This window comes from Passer domesticus, chromosome 15 (genome assembly GCF_036417665.1).
Source record: "Passer domesticus isolate bPasDom1 chromosome 15, bPasDom1.hap1, whole genome shotgun sequence".
In the NCBI taxonomy this organism is placed as follows: Eukaryota; Metazoa; Chordata; class Aves; order Passeriformes; family Passeridae; genus Passer; species Passer domesticus.
In genome coordinates this window covers 14,010,181-14,031,506 of record NC_087488.1, presented here as the reverse complement: position 1 = coordinate 14,031,506, position 21,326 = coordinate 14,010,181, and the positions used below count along the sequence as shown (strand labels likewise).

The following is a 21,326-nucleotide window of genomic DNA, read 5'->3' as shown; positions in this document are numbered from 1 at the left end:
GTCCATCCCTAGGAATGGTGTCTGGGGAGGGGCTGGGAGGTTTCACCAAAGCTGGTTCAATAAGTGGCAGTTTCCTGCCTCCACCCCTCACTGGATGGTGGATGGGGCTGGAATCCTGTGCATCTCTCTCTGTTCACTGCCTGGCGCTGGTGGGGCATTATTTTGGTGCTCCCCACCTTCCCCTTCCCCTCCATCTGGGGCTCTCAGCTCCATCCATGGCTCCCTTCCCTTTGCATGGCTCTGATCTCACCCCCGACCCCAAATGCAGCCTCCTATCACATCCCTGTGCCACAGAGCAGCACCAGTGGCACCGTGCCACAGGGACACAGGCTGGCAGCAGCAGGGCCCTGCCCAAGCCCTGCTTGAGCAGTGGGGAAGGGAACTGAGGAAAAAAAAAAGGAAATTAAAGAGAGGAAAGGATTAATAAGGATCCTGCCTCAACCACAATGGCTTTGTTTCAGGAGAGCTGATACCACACGCTGGCTAACGCTGCTCCTCAGAGGGTTTTGGGAAGCAGAGAGGTTTTGGCCATGCCCAGGTACAGATCTGGTGTGCTGTCAGTGTGGTCTTGCTCCCTGCCCAGCCACTGATATTCCCTGGTGTCCTGCTGCTGTCCCCAGCCAAGTGCTGCACCATGAGGCCAAGGTTGGCATGGAGCAGAACCCTGGCAGAGCGGAGATTTGGGGGAAGAAAGGTGTTCTCACGAGGCTGTGCCTGTCCTGGGTGCTGCTGTGGAGCCGTGCCCTGGGACATGGGCCAGCCTGGAATCTGGGGGGCTGCTGCTCCTGCTGCACAGCATCACCCCACAGCCTGGTACAGTCCACCCTGACTGCCCCAGCACAGAACCACCCGTGTGTTTCTAACAACTCCCTCTTTCAGCCACCAAGCTCCATGTGGATCACCTGTACATCCGTGTGTGTCCCTGTGCATCCCTCCCCAGGGTGGTATTTGCTTTTTGCACTTCTCAGATCCCTCAGTCAGCACCCCATAAGGCTGCTTCCTGTATTTCTTCCACCCGGGGGGTATTTGCCCTTTAGAGGAACATTTCTTTAGAGGTATTCCCAGCAGGGACGGGAGAGGAGCAGCACTTTGCACAAGCCGTGCTCAGAGCTGCAGCGATGTCCCGACAAAGCTCTCCCATTATTCCTGTGCCTGATGCCCATGGGGAGCTCAGCCTCTTTTCTTCCTTCTCCGCTGCAGGAATCAGCTCTGGCTGCTGCCAGGGTTATCTCCATCCTCCAGCTGGCAGCACGCTCTGCTGCCTCCCCGTCCCTCCGGGGGCTGGGGCTGGACCCCGGCCGGGCAGGCGGCTCCTGCAGCGGAGCACCGGCGCTTTATTATCCCACCGCCAGCAATAACCTCGGAGATAAAATCGGGAGAAGAACTTGTGGAAGTTCCCTGCCTGCCGCCTGGGCACCCGTGCGTGCTCCGTGCCCCATCCCGATGCCGGGGCTGAGCCGGGGCTGCAGGGAGGGATGCAGACAGATGCCTGCTTCTAATAAAGCTCGGCCCCCGCCGTGAGCAGCGCTCAGCCTCGCCCGCTCCAGATGACCCCGGCGGGGAAGCGGCCGCCGGACGGACCGCGTGGTACTTGAGAAAAGCGGCTGAAGGTGAAAGCATCTTGAGCTGGCAGTGGTTTGTGGCATAGGGATGCTCTCAGGAGCATCTTGCCCCGGGGCTGGTCCCCGTGGGGGGCGCGGGGCGCTGCGGGGAGCGCGGCAGGAAGGAAGCGCTCGGCGAGGACACCGCCAGCACTGCGTGCACGTCCGTACATGTGTGCTATTTTCGGCTTGACGGGGAGCAGGCCAAGTTCTCCAACAGATTGAGTTGGGAGCTGAAATCCTCCTCTGCTCCTCCCCGCTGCCCAGCACCCACTGCCTGCAGGCGCGGCGGGTCCGAGCGCGCCGCGGGCAGCTCGGATGTGTTCCCAGCCCGGGTGAAGGCACCGCTCCCTCTGCCAGTGGTGCTGCTGCCCCTCCTCGTAGCAAGGCCACAGCATCTGGCCCTGCTCAGGAACCAGCGGCTGCAGCTTCTCCCTTCCCCACTTTGGGCTGGTCCAGACACCGCCAGGAGCATCCTCCCAAACCCAACCCCAACCCCATCCCATCAGGGATCTTCAGCCTCACCCGCCTTTGGCTTCACTCATGCACATTCCCACCTGCTCCATCCTTGCTTTCTTCTCTCCTCCCCTCCTTCCTCCTCTTCCCAAATTCCCCCTTCCTCACCCCCATCACTGTGACCCCTCCAGAAGTGCAGCCATGTCCTCGCCCTGTTTGAAATGTGGGAAAGAAACTCATGTGCAACTTACTGTCTCGGCACCCTGTAATCATTTTGTCAGCCAAAAAGCACTTTTGTCAAACCCTCACAGGCAAACTGGGAGGGGATGGATTGGGGAGAGGCATCTGACACCGCTCCCTGCTTTTCCACCCCCTTTTCCTATCCAGGATTTTGTTTTACATGTGGGATAAGCCTTGGGTTTTTCTCTCCTCTCCCTCTCCACATGTTTCAACAACTGTCCAGAGAGAGTGAAAGGAATAAGGGAAATGTTGCAGGAGAGCAGCAAGGCTGGAGAAAATGTATTGCCAGAGGCTGGGTCTGCTCAACAAAGTGCAATTACGCAATGGGAGGAGAAAGCTGTTCTGCCCCAGAGAGGGGTTTCCAACCAAGACTAATGGAGCCCCAGGCGTGGTCACCTGGGATGGCCCCAAAATGTTCAGGTTCTGCAGGGGCATTAAATGGCTCCTTCTGTCCAGCACATGAGCTGCTCTGAGGGGTTCTACAGTGGGAGGTCAATGGCATTGGTTTGCTCCATCCTCAAAGCAACAAACTCAGTGACTGTGGCTGCCTGGCCCAATCCTGGGGATCCCAACCCTTCTCCAGGCCAAGCCCCAAAGGATCCACGGTTGTCCTTGGTGTCATCTCTCCCACTGCGGCTTCAGGAGGGGTGTCCCTTTCTCAGCCCCTTCATCTCCTCTGATGGGTGTCTGGGATCACAGCAGCAGCTGACAGCAGCCCTTTCCTCCAGGAAAAGGGTGGAGGCACTCAGAGTCAGCACTTCATACGGCCTTGAGGACAGATGGGCTTCCCAGGGACAGGCAGACGGTGTGGGGGGGACAGGCTCCACTCCAAGTATGGGGACCTGTGATTTGGGATCTGCAGCCTGGGAATGTGGCTCTCCTTTTCTTCCCTGCTTTTCTTTTGGTGGCACTTGTCCGAGCACAGGGGCGAGCTGCCTTTGCCAGCCTCTGTCACATGAGCACCACGGGGAGTTTGCACAGAGCTGATCCCCTCTCCCTAACCTTTCCACTAATGAGGAAGCAAATTCCTGGGATGGCTGCAGCGCTGGAAGGTCAGAGCCATCACAGCCTGGCGGCCCCATGGCTCTGCCCATGGTTCCATCCTCCTTTCCCACATCCATGGTGGTTTGGAGTGTAAAGAGGAGCTGGGAACGGGATGCACTGGAAGGCCAGAGCCATCACAGCCTGGCAGCCCCACGGCTCTGCCCACGGTCCCATCCTCCTTTCCCTTAGTGGTTTGGGGTGTAAAGAGGAGCTGGGAATGAGATGCTCCAAGGAAATCTCATGTCCAGGATAGCACCAGTGACTGGAAAAATGATGCGCCACAAAGCAAAGTCAAGCCCTGCCTAACGAACAGGCGGTCGTTAACTCTGCATTGAAGTGTTTGCAGGTCTCCAACACAGAAAAAAAAAAAATAAAAAATCCCCAGAACCCACTTGCAAATGCTGCTCATCTAATTAGGGTACCAGGAAAGGCTCATCCATCCTTATGTGTCCGGCGTGTCCTCAAACACGCACGTGAAATCCGGGCCATCAAACACTCGGAGCCGGCGTCGCAGCGAGACGCTCCCGTCCGGAGACAGGTCTTTAAATCATCCCCGAGCTCTGGGAAAACTGCAGACAGCTCGAGAGCGGAAAATGAAAAGGCAAAACGTTGCTCCTGGAGCTCTTGCCCTGAATTATTTGCTCAGCTTTAATAATAAGTTACACACAAGCCGAGCTGAAGCTGCTCAGATGGTTTGATGGGGAAAACCAGCCCGGTGGATGCTGCCGAGCAGTGCCTGGGCCCTTGGTCCAGCAGCACCTTTGGGAACTGATGGGCTCTGGGAACACAAGCTGGGAAAAGAGGGGAAAAAAATCCCAAAAATCCCTCTTTAATGGGCTTTTGTGCAGTATGCAGGTGTGGGAGCTGGGATTGAAGCTTTTCATTGATCATCCTGGAGCTGGAGGTGACAGTGATGCTGGGGATGATGTTCTCTGTCTCCTCTTCACTGTCCCTGTTGCTCCCATGGGTGAATAACTGGCAGATACCAGCAGGGAAAACTCTGGGCTCTTTCCCTGCCCTATTCTAGGCTAGTTTGACTGAATCTGGCTCATTTAGGATGAATCACTCCAGCACTGCTGGTTGTGACCTGCTGGCCACTGTGCTTGCTGAGCTTCTGCAATTTCTCTTTTATTGGTGAAAATGAGAAGTTGCTTTTTCTGCCCTTTTCTCTGGGATCACAGATTGCAAATAATGATTGCCTTAAACACAGGCTATTTCCCAGCTTGCTGGGGATGGGATTGCTGGGTGTTCAGTGCTCCTGGCACCAGGAGCCAGGCCAGCTCTGTGTTAACACAGTCCAACAAGCATCTTAATTTAACTCTCTGTAATTTAACTCTCCTTTATTTAACTCTCCCCTTTCTCAACTTTATCTTTTCTAATGGAGCGGAGTGGATGAGGTCTTGCCACGAGCCATGTGTTGCATCCTGCACTCCAGGCTCTCTGGGTTGGTTTCCTTGTGTTTCTCATGGAAAGGTGATGTCTGGGCTGGATCCTGCTCTGTTGAGCTGCAATGGATCCCATTTTCTCTTGTGCCTGATCCTATGGGATCACATGGAGCACAAGGAGCTGTTCACACTGAGTGTCTCTAGCTGAACATATCTCCCTGGATTTATTGGTTTCTGTTTGCTGCTTTTTCTCCTGTTTCTTTCCATGGGATTATTTATAGCCAAGCCAACTCTGCTCCCACCCTTCTCTCCCTCTGACGTCCCCAGGTGTTGCCTTGAGGAGGCAGGTACCTTGTTCCCAGTGAAAGATGCTGTCAAGGCTTAGCCCAAGGGCACAGGTATAAAACTTCCTGCAGGAACAATTTGCTGCAGGAATTGTGCTGAACCAGCCAAACTGGGTGGTTTCAGGGGATCAACCAGGACTGTGCTGAGATGATCTCACCCGCTTGCTTCCAGCCTGATCCCATTGCTTGTGTAACTCAAACATGTTTTGTAAGGAAAATATAACCTGATGATCCTTCCCCCAATGGACTAAGCCAAGATCTGATTTTGGTGTTTCTGGCAATAGCAAAATATAATTTTTTTCCCCACAGCTTCTTCTCTTGGTGACTCCTATAAGAGCCCTGAGGATTCTGCTGATGCCCTGAAACAGCAGCAGGTCTGGGCACATGGTAAAAGGTGTAGATGAGACACCTGGGGACATGGATTAGTGGTGGCCGTGGCAGTGCTGGGTTAACTTGGTGATCTTAGAGACCTTTTCCAGCCCTAGTGATTCTGTGTGGTGCAGAAGGACAGGGAGGTCTCCAGGAGGCCAAAGAGTGGCTTCACATTCGCCTTGGGTCTGTCAGGACCCAGCAACCTTTCCCCCAAATAGAAAATGTGCTTTTGGGGTAAAAAACCCCAACAAACATGTGAAAAAAAATCAGTAGCTGTGATGCCATCTGTGTCTGCAGCGTGGCACAGCGGGGACAAGCTGTGCCCAGACTGCTGAGCACCTATGCCAGGGAGCTGAAAGAGGTGGCACGAGCCTTCCTCCTCATTTTCTCCCCCTGGGAGAGGAATGTCCTGTTTCTCTTGGGAACAACATATCTCCTTGGCATCTCTCCCTTTAGAAGCTTTGATTTCTTTTCCAACTGCAGCTCTCTAGCCTCAACAGCATGTCTTGGATATTTTTTTTTCCCCACCGGTCCCCCTCCTGTTGATCCCAGGGGGAAGGCAGGTTGGAAACCTCTCCAGCAGCCCAGGCAAGAGGCAATGGAGGGCTGGGGGCAGCAAGTTGCCAGTTCATTTGTTTTCCTCGATGGGGTTTCAAAAAAAAGTGATGGGCTGATGAGTTTGGAGTCTCAGGGGGGCAATTTCCCTGGCAGCATCCAAGTTGTGTCACCTCTCTGCTTGGCTCTGTGACGACAGTGTTGATTTGAATTCTTCCAACTTAAGACTGATTTAAATGATGGTGAAGTTGGGGGGTGGCGTGTGGGAGTAGAGCACTGAGCGCTATTCTTTTTCGGTTGTCATATGCCTCCATAAAGACTTCTGCCTTGGGGATTTGCATAGATCCGTGGTCCAGATTGTGCTGCAAAACCCACCGGTGGTCCTCAAAGCTATGGCAACGCTTCTGTGCTGGCTCCTGAGGCAGATGAAGCTGGGAAGTTTAGGTGTGTTTGCGAGTCTGGTGCCATGATTGTTCCTTTGTGGGTTTGGGGGGATGCAGGCGGGGCTTCGAGTGCAGCTGGGAGACCCCACTCCCCTCCTGACCAACAGCTTTCCCCCTCCTCTGCAGCCCCATGCCCTGAGGAATATCTGGCTGCATCTCTATTCTATTCTATTCTATTCTATTCTATTCTATTCTATTCTATTCTATTCTATTCTATTCTATTCTATTCTATTCCTATTCTATTCTATTCTATTCATTCTCTATTCTATTTTATTCTATTCTATTCATTTTCTATTTTATTCTATTCTCCTCAGCATGTTCTTCTTTGCTGAGCTCTCCCAGCCTTGCACTCCAAACCACTCTAATTTGATGGCAAGATGGTGAGGTCAGGAAAAAAACCCCAACATTCTCAATGTTTTTGTGAAAAATAGGTGTTTGGGTAATGACCTCATGGGGAGGGAGGCTGCAGAGTGAGCCAGTCTCCTACCAGTGAAACCGCAGGAGGCGAACGAGTGGGATTGTGCAAATGTCCCAGCCACAGGGAAAGCTTAATTCCGTGGTTGTAATAGCTGAGGACACGCACATCTGTAGGGAAGCAGGCTCCCTTCCTCGCGCTGCTCCCAGAAGGGCTTGTTTGTTTAATTTTATCTCGCCGAGAAAATTATAAAAGGAAAAAAAAAAAAAATACAACCACCACTCTGTGGTTTTACTCAGCTGCAGCACAAAACCTCCCCAGCGGAGCCCGGAGAGCGCCGGGAGCGAAGCCCTCGCCTGAGCCCAGGTATTTCCGTGGGGAAGAGGGGCAGCGAGGGGCCGTGCGACAGCGGCAGCCCCCGCGCTCTGCCAGGACCCCGCTGCCTGCTGGCACAGGGCCAGGCAGGATGGAGCCGGCCGTAGGAACCATCGGAGCTGGAGAAATCCCGACAATCTACTCGCTAGTCTGCCCTCCCACCTCCACCCCTCTGATAACCCCACTGATAACCCCAGCGGTACCCTGCAAGGAGGGAGATGTTTGTCCTTTGAGGATGGAGGAGGATGGGGGTCTCTGGGGCCCCCAGCACAACAGCCTGGCTTGCCCAGGTGCCACCACTGCACCTTCTGGCCGAGCAGAGTGGGCGAGGCTGGATTTTGGGGCAGAAAGTTGAGATCTTTGTGGTGGCTGGTGCTTTGCAAGCTGCCATGCAATCCCCGGCACAGAGATGGCTGGTGCGGCTGGAGAACGTGGGAGCGCCTGTGCTCTGCTTTCAGCTCATTTTCCTCGCTGTCATTAGTTTAAATTTCCGAGGGAGCCTGGGCTTGGCATCAGGCGCTGACATCCCTTAATTTAACAAATGCAAAAACGGGAGCGTTTCCAGGCGGAGCGATTAGAAGCGTCCCGCAGCCGCGGTGTCGGGCGCTGGCCGGGCCGTCGCCCCGCGCTGTCACCGCCGCCACCGCGCTCCCCCCGCGGGCTGAGACCTCCCACACTCGTCACACGGGTGTGACATGCCATCCTCGCCATCCCTGCCCTGCGCTGCCCATGCCCCGGCTGGCGAGGAGCAGCAGGGGGCTGGATGCAGGAGCGCATCTCGCCGAGGGCAGGGACGGGGCCGTGCCCCCCGTGCCACCCCCACGGTGCCCACTGCCATCCCGTCGCCCTGGCAAGGCCTTCTCCCCCTCCGGGCTTGCGTAGGACGGCGCGTGTCCCCCCTAAGCTGCTTAATGAGGGTTAAGAAGCTAACGGGCTTATTTCCAGCGATGGTTTCCACAGCTCTGCAGGTGTCCCTGGAAGCGGAGAGGCCCTGCTCCCACCCGCGAGCATCCTGCTGCTGTTCCCACCAGGCAGCCCGCGCTGCCACGAGCTTGTCAGTGCTCAGCCAGCTGCCTGAGTCAAAGCCGTGGCTGTTTTCAGGGCGTTTTAACACCCTGTGACAGAGATCCAGGCGGTGGTTTGGGTAGGGAAGGGGAGTAGGGGGGTGGCATCCCTATGGATACATCCCCCACCGCCCTGGTCCCTCTGGCTCTGCCTCCAGAGCATCTCTGCAGCATCCCCGGGCGGTCGCCTGGCGACGGCCGCCGCGGGTTGCCACAGCGACGGAGCCTTCGCTCAGCATCCCTCCAACTCTGCAGCCTTGGCCGAAGTTGGGCGAGAGAAAAATATCCCAGGGAAGAGATCCTGTCGTCCCCTGGGGTAGCAAGTGCAGGGCTGGGGAAACTGAGGCACAGCTGGTGGAGTTGGAGGCAGCTGTGAGGCGATGGAGAAGGGTTTGGGAGTTGCCTGTGAGGTGTAATGGGGTAAAGAGTGGTGGGAATGGGGCTGGTGGAGGGCAGGGGGTGCCTGCAGTCTCTGGGGTGGGGGTCAGCACTTTTGGGGGGCAGGTGCTGGTGCAGCACCTCCACACGAGCCCTCCCAGCAGCAGCCATCGATTGTCACCATGGCAATGCCAGCTGTGCTCAGGTTGTCACCTGCCGTGACGTCCAGCACGTGCTGGGGTGGGCTGCATGGGTGTGCTCACCCTGGGGGGCTCAGCCACCCAGAACCCAGACTAAAACCTGGGGTCCCCTACACAGGATGGGGAGATGGCCACAAAACCACCAGGGTCCCTCAGGAATGGGGTTCCACAGGGTGACCTGCTGGCACAGGCTGGTGCCTGGCCCTGGGGACTCTCTGTAGTGAGGAAGAGGAGGGTGAGACCCTTTGGGGTGACCATGCAGTGGTGACCCCCACCAGCCCCAGCACGGAGGGCTCCCCCCCAGACCAAGCCTATAATTAAAGGCGATGTCCATGGAGGGCGAGGAGAGCTTACGTAACTTCGGCGTTTGGAAAATTCTTTCTGCTCCCTTATCGGCTTTATAAATATCTCGACCCGGGGCCAGGCCAGCCAGGGGGGAAGGCGATGACAGGGGCTGCTGCCAGTCCCCACGCTCAGGCCTCCCCAGCCACCGTGCCTCAGTTTCCCCACCTCTATGGACAAAAGCATCCCTGCTTCTCCCGCTGCTGCGCTCAGGCAGCTCCTTGCTGGAGCAGTGAGTGTTTTTCCCTCCAACAGAAACAGAGGGAAATTTTTCTTCCTCTCCTGAAATAGGATTGAGGGTGGTTTTGGGTCAGAGACCTCCTCAAGTGGCAAGACCAAAGAACCAAGGTCCTGCCTGCAGCACCTACTGGCTTGCCCTAATCTGGTATCACATCCCCGAGGTTTGAATTTGTTGTGTCCTCCTTGCTGGTCCTTTATGTCCTGGAAGTCCCTGGGCGGGGGTCATGCAGTGCCTTGGCCATTGTTTTCCCAGCAGGATGCTGGGGCTGGGTGCCTGCCCTGTCCCCCTGCTCCACAGAGCCCCTGACCCCTGCCACGGCACAGCCCAGCCAGGGCACAGTGGGATGCTGCTGCAGGGCTGCTGACCACTGCAGCAGCTCCAGGCTCGGGGGGGGGCTGGGGCAGGCCCCCTGCTCACGTGCCCTCGCATTTACGCCACTTGCAGGGCTGTGTGCCCGCGGGGATGCGGGAGGGCGGCCGGGGCCGTGTCGATAGCAGCACGCACGGCACACGCGGCCGGGGGCGGCGGGGCCGGCGTTGTGTAACTCTCCGTGAGCCTCTTCACCAGGGGCATGTCACCCTGTCCCCATGCCACCAGACTTGTCATCCTCCCCAGTGCCACCAGGCTTGGCTCCTGCCCCAGCCACGGGGTCCTTTTGCTCTGTGCCCTCCCATTGCCATCACGGCCACCCAGCCAGGCCAGGATGCTGTGTGATTTCTACTGGGCAGGACCAGGACCCCAGGGGTTCTGCAGGCTGTTGTGGCTGGCAGCAGCATGACACCACTGTTACCTCCCCAAATCTTCCTGTGGCAGCATTTTGGGTTTCCCTGCTGGTGCCCTTCTCCCTGTCAGCCCGTGTGTGCACACAGCAGTGCCCGGGCTCGCCAACGCCAGGCTTTGCACTCGCCTTGTTCACTGTGGGGTTGCACAAGGACACATGTGGGGGTTGTTATTTTAGGGCTGGCCAAAAAAAAGTAGGGATCCCTTCATTGCTGTTGTGATCCTGCAGTGTGTGCCTGAGTGAGCCACCCACCAGTGACCTGTGCAAAGGAGCAGAGGGGGAACATGGGCAGATGTGCACCAAACCTTGATGGTTTAAAAAATGACCTTTTAAATGCCTTAAATGCCCAGATCTCTGCCACAGGGTCTGTGTGTGCTGAGCCCCTTACAACGGAACCCGAGGTTGGGATAATGAAATAATGAATCAGAAATAATGAATCCTTTTAGGGATGTCTGTCTGGTTCCTTCATGGCCACCTCAATCTGAACAGGGCTTTCCAAGCAAGGTGGGTGGCCTGGGAGGAACAATGGGAGCCCTGGGTGGTGGCAGTGGGTGCCCTGGGTGGTGGCAGTGGAGTGTCCCACAGCAGGTCACCCCCAGGCTGTGGGCTACCAACATCAGAGGATGCTGACGTCGGGCAGAGGTTTGACTTCTTGCTGCCAGGGCCAGGCTGAGAGGGCACCCATGGCTGGTCCCCGTGGGCAGGGAATGAGGGAGGATTAATTGAGTCTCTGATCTCTGACGGCGAGAGGGGACAAGAGCAGTGACCCCCCCAGCGTTACGCAACGCCTGTGCTAAATCTTCATGCAGCAGATAAAGACGGTCCCCAAAATACCCTGCCCTGCCTTTGCTGCCCTTCAGCTACTTGGGTTTGGGGTCATGGCTGAAGTTTGGGGTTGTCCAGCTCTCTGGTGACAGCAAAGAAGCATTGAAAAGGCAGAAAATTGGGACAGAAACCTGTTACCCCTGGGAAGATGATATCCTCCAAACAGGCTTTGCTTGAAGAATGAGAGCTTTAAAGGGAGCCCTTGCAGGATTTCGAGGACACTGAAACTCATGAACTGCTGCAGGCAGAGCCATGAGCTGGAGGAAAACCAATAGCTGCAAAACCAGTGCAAGGGCCTTTTTTGTCTTGAAGATGCTGGACAGCATCATGAGTGTGCCAGGGGAGCTGGACATCCCCAGCAGAAAAGGAGGGTGATTTTTCATCCTCTCCCGAGAAGATGGGGTTTGTGTCACGGCCATCATTAAACAGCAAGAACAAAGTGGTCTTGCCTTGGAACACCGACTGCCTGACACCACTGTCTGATCCACCAGTTTGGAATGCGTCTCATCCTTCTGGCTGCTCCTTCCCTTCCCAAAAATCTCTGAAACCTCCTCCAAGCTGCTTCTCTTCCAACGCCCCTGGGACCGCCGAGGCGTCGTGGGCTCCCCACCCTTGTCACAGGGCGATTCCCCTCCGTGCCCCTTGGAAATGCCCATGAAGGTGCACATCCCCCTCGCTGGCGGTGGCTCCCGGGGCCGCGGCCGAGGTGCCATCTCCTGTACATGTAGGGAAGAAGCGAGGCTGTAATCTGAGCTCGGGAGCAATTAGGCAGGACCTCGGCAAAGTCCCCGCTCCGCTCCCCGGCCGCCGGCACCGCGCTCGGCATCCGCGGCTCTCGCTGCCACCCGGGGTAAGTAGAGCCAGGAGGGCGGCTCTCCCCGAGCCTGGCATGTCCTTCCTCCCCGCTCCCTTCCTCCTGGGGTTAGCAGTCACGTTTAGGGCTCTGCTGACACCTTAATCCAGGCCGTGCCAAAGAGCACTGGAAACGCGGCACTTCAGAAATGACAGCTTCAGCCTGGCACTGCCATGGAGCCGGGAAAACTGCCTGGGATAGCAGGACACGGGATGCATTTCCCACCGAGAGCTGGGCAGCTGTTAATGTTTTGATGGAGCAGGAACGACCGTGGGTTTAAGGTCCGAAAAAGGGTGGACGGTGCTGATGAGCAGTGGATAGCTCAGCATTGCTTACATCCCAACCCTCATGGCTGGGAGGGATGTGTGTGTCCTGAGCTGGTTCTCATGGTCACCCTGCTCCTTTCCGTGCACATTCCCAGCCGGAATGTCACCCCGGGGAGATGCCATGGCTCTCCCCACAGCCCCTGGCTCTGCCTGGCAGCTCCATGGCTCCCGACCTGCCTTCAGGATAAACATTTCCTGGGCACGGGCTCTGCCCACACTCGCGATTTCCCTGGAGCAGAGACACGGCTCCTGGAGTGGGGGGGTTGTGTTAGGTGAGAACAAGTGAAACCTGCCTTGGGAATAATGGGATTTGGGAAAGAGGCCTCCACTGGAACCCGGCAAGAGGGAGGTACAGGGTTAGTCTTGCTGAGCGAGGATGAATGGATCCAGATCCATCATCTCCTGCCTCTGATCCTGAGGTGTGAGAGGGCTCTCGAAGTAATCCGTGCCTGTGATATCCCAGGGATGCTTCCAATCCCTGGTGTTGCCTTCAGGATAGGAAGCCCTCAGCACTGCGGCCCTCAGCTCGTTTCCGTCTGGTTGGTGACAAAATCCACTTGGAGACATTCCCCTTTCTGCCTCGCTTTTCCCTTTCTTCCCACGGTGGTTTTTAGCAGCTGGATGCTCCCCCCTTGGTCAGGGCCAGGGCTGGGGCAGGGCTGTTGCCTCTCCCCTGAGCCTCCTGGCATGTGCTGGATGGGAACCTGCCATTCCCAGCGGAAATCCGTGTCCCTGCAGAGGCCCCAGCTATGGCAGGCAGGAGCTGATTCCAGCCCTGCCATCGTCTGCCTCAGCCCATCCCTGGGAGGTTTGGGGCTGGAGCTGGAGCCCGGCAGGTATCCGGATTTGGGAGCATGCAGGAGGGACCAGGGATGTGTGATGGAGACACCCCAAGGTCACCAACCCATCCAAGCACATCCTCTGGCCCACACCATCCAGGGATGGCTTTTTTGGGAGGGAGGCACCCACCACAGCCTGGGCAGGGAACAGGATTTTCTTGGGGACTTGTACAACCCTCTGGCACCTTGGGCATGGCTGGGCTGGGTGGTATTTCAGTTCTAAACCCTGGACACCTCCCAGCCATGAGTCCCACCCAAGGGGGCTCCTCTTCACCCTCCAAAGACCCCACTGATCCAGCTCTGGCCATCCCCATCACCAGAGTTCCAACCCCTCCAGCTCCTGAGGCTCCTGGGACACTGTCCCCATGGCAGGACACAGGGACAGGGCATTGCTGCTGCAGAACTTTAATTTGCAGGGCCCTGGGGCTGCTGGGAGCAGATCTCTGACGTCCTGTGGGTCAAATCCTGCTGGGTGCAGGGTCTGGAGCATCAGCAGGCTGGGAAACCTCCCCTCCCCCTGGCTAAATCCCTTCCCCGGCGCAGGACAGTAGGTTACGGGACTCGACCAGAGGTTGGATTTAAGGAGATTACAATTTCTCCCCCAGGATAATCTAGAAATTCAATTAAAACTCTCTGTCTCCTGCCTGGGCTGCAGCAGGGCCCCGGGGCACCCTGTGCCCTGCAGCCATGGCCGGGGAGAGCTGGGGTCCCCCTGGGCACACACCAGGTAAGGGCTGACCCCTCCCCGGGATCTGCTGAGCACCCCCTGCCTGGGGATAGCTGGGGCTCTGCCCCTTCCCAGCCCGATTTCCTGGGATATTTACACCCACCCTCCGAGCCAGGGCAGCTGGGGGGCTGTGGGGGTCTGCAGGGGGCTGTGGGGAGGGGTAAGGGGGTACCCCAGGGGTTTGGGTGGGTGTCATGTGGACAGGGCAGTCTGGATGGGTTTTGGGGCACCCTTTGGCAGCTTCTGGTGCAGGTGGTCCCTGCCAAGGCCTGCAAGCCCCTTGGCCTCATCCTTCCCCCCAGCCATGTCCCTCTGTCCAGGTGTATGGATGTGAGGGGATGGAAAAAACATCCATCCATCCATCCTGAATTTTCCAGGAGAACGAGATGGGATTTCAAGCCCTGTCAGTGCAGGGTGAGGGTGGTAGAGCAGGGATGGGTGCTGGAGCAGGGTGGGTGCTGGGGCAGGGTGGGTGCTGGGGCAGGGTGGGTGGTGGGGCAGGGTGGGTGGTGGAGCAGGGTGGGTGCTGGGGCAGGGTGGGTGCTGGGGCAGGGTGGGTGATGGAGCAGGGGAGGGTGCTGGGGCAGACACGGAGGCAGCTGGACTGGGGTGTTCAGTCCCCACATCACACCATGGATTCTGGGGCCAAAGGAATGCTCAGTGCAGCCTCTGAAAGGCTCTTTCCCAGGATCTCTCTGATCCAGGGCACATTTAGCAGGAGTCTGAGGGTGCTTAAGCACAAGCCCATCACCCCTCAGAGGCCACCTGGCCCCAGTGGTGACGAAGGCTGCACGTGGCCCTTTTTCCTGTTCCCGTACCCGTGGCACCCACACGTGGCTCAGGGGGACAGGGATGAACCAGCATCTCTCCAGGCACCCTGTCACCTCCGGTGTTGCCACCAAGGGCCTTCCTCGTCCCACGTGCCTCAGTTTCCCTTCTGTATGTGCCACCAAGGCTTGCAGACATCGATTTCTCAGCTGCTTGTTGGAAATAGGGGGGTATGTGGGTGTCCTGGGAGGGGTGTGTGCCCGTGGCTGTTTTCCTCCCGTGTCCTTGCCAAAATGGAGCAGTTTTTTCTCATTAGGGATGCACTGTGGTGGGAACCTCTTTCCTGTCCTCCCTGGCAGTGGAGGGGAAACAGGGGGCCATTTATTCTCATTTATTCTTTATACGTCCTGACCTGGCCTGCCTTGTGCTGGCCCGTAATTTTTTGGCAGTGCTCAAGGACAGGGCATTGTAGGAGGGAATTATTCAGGCGTTGCTGCTGCCCCGGCACGGCTCGGGGAGCCTCCAGCCCCTGAGCTGCCTCCCCTCGGTTCGGGGTGCCTGGTGAGGGGTGGCTCTGCCGGGACGGGGCGAGCAGGGGATATTTGGGCTCTCTCGGCTGTGCCGCACACAGAGCTCCCTCCTGGCCGCTGACATTGCTGTCCTGCTGCTGGGCCATGAAGGGCATCGCCCGGGAGATAGCGGCGTTATCTGCCCGAGCAGGGCAGCGCTATCTCCGGCTCGGGGCAGGCAGCAGCCCCGAGCGTGACCCGCTCACGCCGTCCCCTCCCGGCCCGTCACCTCTCCTGCCCCGAGCACGGGGCACTGCAAACTCATCACCCCCAAACCGAGCTGCTGGGAGCACAGCCCGCCTGTGTGCACATTCCCAGGGGAAAATCCACTCTGGGATGCGGGTGGCAGCCGAGACGCGCCCTGTCTAGAGGCGCAGGGAAAGGTGTGATGATAAATCGCATTGACACATTCAGCCGGCTCTAACTAATGACATCCCCGGCACTCAGCACATTTTCCCAGCGTGCTGGCTGTTCCGAATATTGTTGTAACATTTAACATCCCCTTTTAAGAAAAAAAATAAATAAAATTTAGTGTTCAGTTGGCAGATTGCTGGAGACGCTCGGGTTCTCGGCGGGGATCCGCTCTGCCGTGGGAGCTGGGCTGCTGCAGTTTCGTGGCAGGAGTTGTTGCCTCTCTTTTCAGCTCATTAGCTGGGGCAGTCCTGCCTTCCGAGCCGCGGGGAGCCGGGGCCGCTCATTCCCGAAACTCGTGTGATGAGCCTGTTTTGTTTCCCATGTGTTAACGCTGCTCGCTCCGCGCGGGACGCGTGGCACCGACAGCGGGGCTGGTCCCGCTCCTGCCCCGCACCCTGCGGGGTTTGCCTGCGCTGCAGCTGGGCTGGGAATGGGATTAGCCGGCAGGGATTGTCAGGGAAGTTTTCATTTTGTTCCTGTGAGGGAAAATTGTGATAGGCAGGTTTGTGGGAAGCCGGCAGGAAGGGGGATGTAGCTCCAGGATCACCTCTGGGGATGTAGCTCCAGGGACAGGGGGATGTAGCTCCAGGAACAGGGGGATGTAGCTCCAGGAACAGGGGGATGTAGCTCCAGGAACAGGGGGATGTAGCTCCAGGAACACCTCTGAGGATGTAGCTCTAGAACACCTCTGGCAGCCCCTGGAGCAGTTCTGGCTGTGGGGAGGTGCCAGGGTGGGGCTGGAGGATGCACTCCCAAGCCAAGGAGATGCCTTGGGGATGTTGTCCCCGGCTGGTCCCCTGTCAGAGCCCGTCCAGCCACGAGTTTCCGTGTGTTTGCATGAGCACTCTCCCAGCCCGAGCCTCCCGCAGCGGCAGCGTGGGGCTCCAGCCTTCAAATTTAAACCAAACCAGAAATTCAGCTTTCAGCGAACTCGAGAAAGTGTATTTCCAAACAAAACTGTGCTAAATAAAGGACGAGCCGCAGGCGGCCGCCTGCTCCGGCACATCCACTTTGCTGCCTTTATTTAGCTGCCGTCTCCCCAGGCTGCCTGGGACGGGGGGGTCTGTCCCCCTGGAGCTCTGGGAAGGGCTCGGTCCGGGAGTGTGGGGTCCCAGATGGGAAAGGGGCTGTGCCACAAGAGCGTCCCTGCACCCAAACCAGACTCGGCTCCTGGGGTCTGTCCTGGCATCACCCTGCAGCAGAGGGGTCCCTGAAACTCTGTGTGAGAGGAAAAAGGGGAAAGAAGGAAAAGAAGGAAGGAAAGGAAGGAAGGAAAAGAAGGAAGGAAAGGAAAGGAAAGGAAAGGAAAGGAAAGGAAAGGAAAGGAAAGGAAAGGAAAGGAAAGGAAAGGAAAGGAAAGGAAAGGAAGGAAGGAAGGAAGGAAGGAAGGAAGGAAGGAAGGAAGGAAGGAAGGAAGGAAGGAAGGAAGGAAGGAAGGAAGGAAGGAAGGAAGGAAGGAAGGAAGGAAGGAAGGAAGGAAGGAAGGAAGGAAGGAAGGAAGGAAGGAAGGAAGGAAGGAAGGAAGGAAGGAAGGAAGGAAGGAAGGAAGGAAGGAAGGAAGGAAGGAAGGAAGGAAGGAAGGAAGGAAGGAAGGAAGGAAGGAAGGAAGGAAGGAAGGAAGGAAGGAAGGAAGGAAGGAAGGAAGGAAGGAAGGAAGGAAGGAAGGAAGGAAGGAAGGAAGGGGTGCAGACAGAGGGGAGCAGTGATGGGGATGAAGAACCTGAGGGCCCCTGGAAACTCCACCACAGGTGAGGGCAGCTCTGCTGCCTCTGCAGTCACCCAGGCACAGCTCCCCTTCCAGCACAGTTAATCCAGACCCCAGCTAATCCTCTCACAGGTCACTGGGGGCTCATTGCATTTTGTTCACTTCTCAAATGCATCTAGAATTAATTTAAAAAACCCAACTCTGAATTCCTCTTGTGGCAAAAGCATTTGGTGTGTTGCCCTGGGGCAAGCCAGAGGGGTGATAGAGGAGCAGCCTTTTCTGGCCCAAAATGCTCAGATCTCATATTTTAAAAAAAGAGGAGAAACATTAATGGATGCAGCCAGGATGGACAGGAGGAAAACTCAGGGTGGGAGACCAGGTTGGTGCTGGGCATCTGGCCTGACAGATCAGCTCAGAAAGGCAGCTTTGGTCCTGTTTCAACACTTGTTTCAATAAGATTGTAAATATTTACTAATATTTATTTATTAATATTAACTCTTTGTGCCTATTTTACTCTCCCCTGTGGCTCCAAAGAGAGACAGGATTTTTGTCTGTGTGTGAGCAATTCCTTGGTTGCTGAGATGTGGCTGTGGCTCTCAAAAAATCAACTTTGGGGATAAAAATGCTTGTGCTTGGATTGCAGCAGGGGGAAATGTGTTGTTTGGTGTAAGTTGGTGGCACACATGGGTCTGTGTTTAGCAGCTGGGGGGGTTTGGGCAGGCTTTAGTTCTCCTGCTTGTGGTGCAGTGCTTCTGGAGGGTTTCTTGATTCTCAGGCTGGATTTGGGGAACATTTCAGTAAAAGTCAGTGCAGGGTATCATTGCGAGCCGGGATGATGCAGCCCCAGGCAGGCTGTGCCTGGCAATGCTCCCTGGCGCTGGCTGGCCCTGGACACTGTGTAATGGAAAGGGTGTGTTTGTCCCAGCGTGTCCCCGGGCTCTGGAGCTGATTGCAGGAATCGAGCGCATCGACGGGGCCGGCGGATCCGGCACAGCGCGTCCAGCCCGGCGGCTTTGCTGTGCTCCAGGCACCAGCTGGGCTCTCACGGGGGCTCAGTGCCCGCTCCCCCACCATGCTGGTGCCCTGTGCAGGTCTCACCACCAGCAAGGCTCCCCCACCACGCTGGTGCCCTGTGCAGGACTCACCCCCAGCCAGGAGGTTCCATCCTCAGTGGCACGTCCCATGGTGCTAAATAATAGGGTGATCTCTGTCAGGGGGTGGTGTGTGGAGAGTTCCTGTGGTGCCGTCTCTTTGAGGTGCTTGGGGTGTGCCACATGGCTTCTCCACAATCGTGTCCACTCCCTGGTCCAGCCCCACGAGGGGCTGGGGGGGTCCAGCAGCCTGGCAGAGTGGGTTTCCCCCACCATGTGCTCACCTCCACCAGGGAGCCCACCAGGCTTGAGCCACCTCTCCCATGTCCTTGTCACCTCTCTCCCAAGCAAAGCTGAGTGTAGGTTCTTGACCCTGCAGCTGAGCCTTCCAGAAGGGACCAAAACAGCTCCCCATTCCCCAGTGGCAGTTGTTCCTTCATGAGACTTGGCCAGCTAAACCCATCTGTGACCGTGGATGGCTCCATGTCCCAATGGATACGTTGGGAAAGTTGCTCCTCAGGACATCTGCCCTGAGCAAGTACCTTCCTGGGAGCTTCTCCAACCAGATGTGCGTTGGCTGTGTCCTCTCCCATCCCCGGGCAGGGGGACAGAGGTTAAATCCACATCTCCCTGTGCTTTCCCTGGAGCCCAGAAGAGCTGGTGCTCTGAGGTCGGCGCTGGGCTGGGCGCCGATCCATCTGGCACGGGCAATGTGAACTGATGGAGCCGCTTCCAGGAGTACCTTTATTGGTATCTGTGTCCCACGGAGAACAGCTCGGCCTCTCTGCTTTCCTCTCTGGTGGCAGAGCTCGTGGGAAAAGTGAAGTGGAGAAACTCCAGGTTTTTCATCTGCTGGAGTTGTTGAGTGTCCCACAAATGCAGTAAGATTTGCACACTCACTTTGTATCATGAAAGAAGAAACTTTAACACCTGCTCCTTTCCTCTGTGTGGTTTTTGAGAGCAGCCCAGCCAAGGAAGGGAGAATTAGAGCAGTGCAGGAGGTTGTCACTCAACATGCAGCCCATCAGAACCATTGGCCAAGCAGCCCCTTGGGTCCCTGTGCCATGAGTGGTAATGGCCCTGTCTTTGTTTTCTCATTGCAGAGCCTCTCACAGGATCCACGTGGTGACGTGGCAGCCAAGACGTGGAAGTTTGGGACTTCTCTTCCACCGCAGGAGAATTTGGGGGGTGGGCAGGGGTGGGTCAGGGGGACACTGGGAGTCGCAAGACTCTTCACCTTCACTGTGGGCTTGGCTCAGGGATGACAACGGGCAGAGTCAACCCTTACAGCATCGTGTCCTCCGAGGAAGACGGGCTGAGGTTGACCACCATGCCTGGTATCAACGGCTTTGGCAATGGGAAAATCCACACCAGGAGGAAATGCAGGAACAGGTTTGTAAAGAAGAATGGTCAGTGCAACGTGGAGTTCACCAACATGGATGACAAGCCACAGAGGTACATTGCAGACATGTTCACCACGTGCGTTGACATCCGCTGGAGGTATATGCTCTTGCTATTTTCCCTGGCATTTCTGGTGTCCTGGTTATTGTTTGGGCTGATTTTCTGGCTAATTGCACTCATCCATGGAGACCTAGAAAACCCGGGTGGAGATGATACTTTCAAGCCTTGCGTTCTGCAGGTCAATGGCTTTGTGGCTGCTTTTCTGTTCTCCATCGAGACCCAAACAACGATTGGGTACGGCTTCCGCTGCGTGACCGAGGAGTGTCCGCTTGCCGTCTTCATGGTGGTGGTTCAGTCCATTGTGGGCTGCATAATCGACTCTTTCATGATTGGTGCAATAATGGCAAAAATGGCCAGGCCCAAAAAACGGGCCCAGACATTACTTTTCAGCCATAACGCAGTAGTGGCAATGAGAGATGGAAAACTCTGCCTGATGTGGAGGGTTGGGAACCTACGGAAAAGCCACATAGTAGAAGCCCACGTACGAGCTCAGCTAATTAAGCCCAGGATCACAGAGGAAGGGGAGTACATCCCGCTTGACCAAATAGACATTGACGTGGGGTTTGATAAAGGCTTGGACCGTATTTTCTTGGTGTCTCCCATCACCATTCTCCACGAGATCAACGAAGACAGCCCCTTGTTTGGGATCAGCCGCCAGGACTTGGAGACAGATGACTTTGAGATCGTCGTCATCCTGGAGGGCATGGTAGAGGCCACAGCCATGACGACGCAAGCTCGGAGCTCCTACCTGGCCAGTGAGATACTGTGGGGCCACCGCTTCGAGCCTGTCCTGTTTGAGGAGAAAAACCAGTACAAAGTAGACTATTCCCACTTCCACAAAACCTACGAGGTCCCGTCCACGCCCCGTTGCAGCGCCAAGGACTTGGTGGAGAACAAATTCCTGCTGCCCAGCACCAACTCCTTCTGCTACGAGAACGAGCTGGCCTTCATGAGCCGCGACGAGGAAGAGGAAGATGATGACAGTCGGGGTCTGGAGGACCTCAGCCCGGACAACAGGCACGAGTTCGACAGGCTTCAAGCCACAATAGCGTTGGATCAGCGGTCGTACAGGAGGGAGTCAGAAATATGACGCTTGGTCCTTCCGTTGACTTTTCCAAGGGTATTTTTTTTCCTCCTCTAATCTCTTCCCCTACAACCCGCTCAAATTATGCAGAACAATGCAAGTGCCATAGGAATGCTTGAGAAATTAGTATCGTTCATAGTTTTCAGTTTCATCGCAATAACCACTGAGCGGTCTGCAGAGGGGACGGTGGCAGGCCACGGCGCGTCCCCCGCGCCCAGCGCCCGCGGCAGGGCCCACGGCTCTGGGGGATGGATGGATGGATGGACAGATGGATGGATGGACAGCAGGAAGGATGAGGAGAGGAGGGTCCGTGGGGCGTGGGCAGGTGCTCGCCCCGCACGGCCCCGTGGGGCTTTGCTCTACCCGCGGGGGAAACGCCAGCGTTTTCCTGGAGCCGAGCACTACGAGATCCAAAAAGAGGAAATATC

At 56.6% G+C, this 21,326-nt stretch overlaps 1 protein-coding gene across 1 annotated transcript in view; it reads left to right on the top strand.

The window, feature by feature from the left end:
* LOC135281274 (ATP-sensitive inward rectifier potassium channel 12) overlaps positions 1–20,914 on the top strand; it is a 30,407-nt gene extending 9,493 nt beyond the window's left edge. Inside the window, exon 2 of the mRNA XM_064390008.1 lies at positions 19,457–20,914. Coding sequence (XP_064246078.1) covers positions 19,615–20,904 — 1,290 coding nt within the window. The 5' untranslated portion in view covers positions 19,457–19,614 and the 3' untranslated portion in view covers positions 20,905–20,914. The remainder of the gene's footprint in view (positions 1–19,456) is intronic.
* The last annotated feature ends 412 nt before the right edge of the window (positions 20,915–21,326 follow it).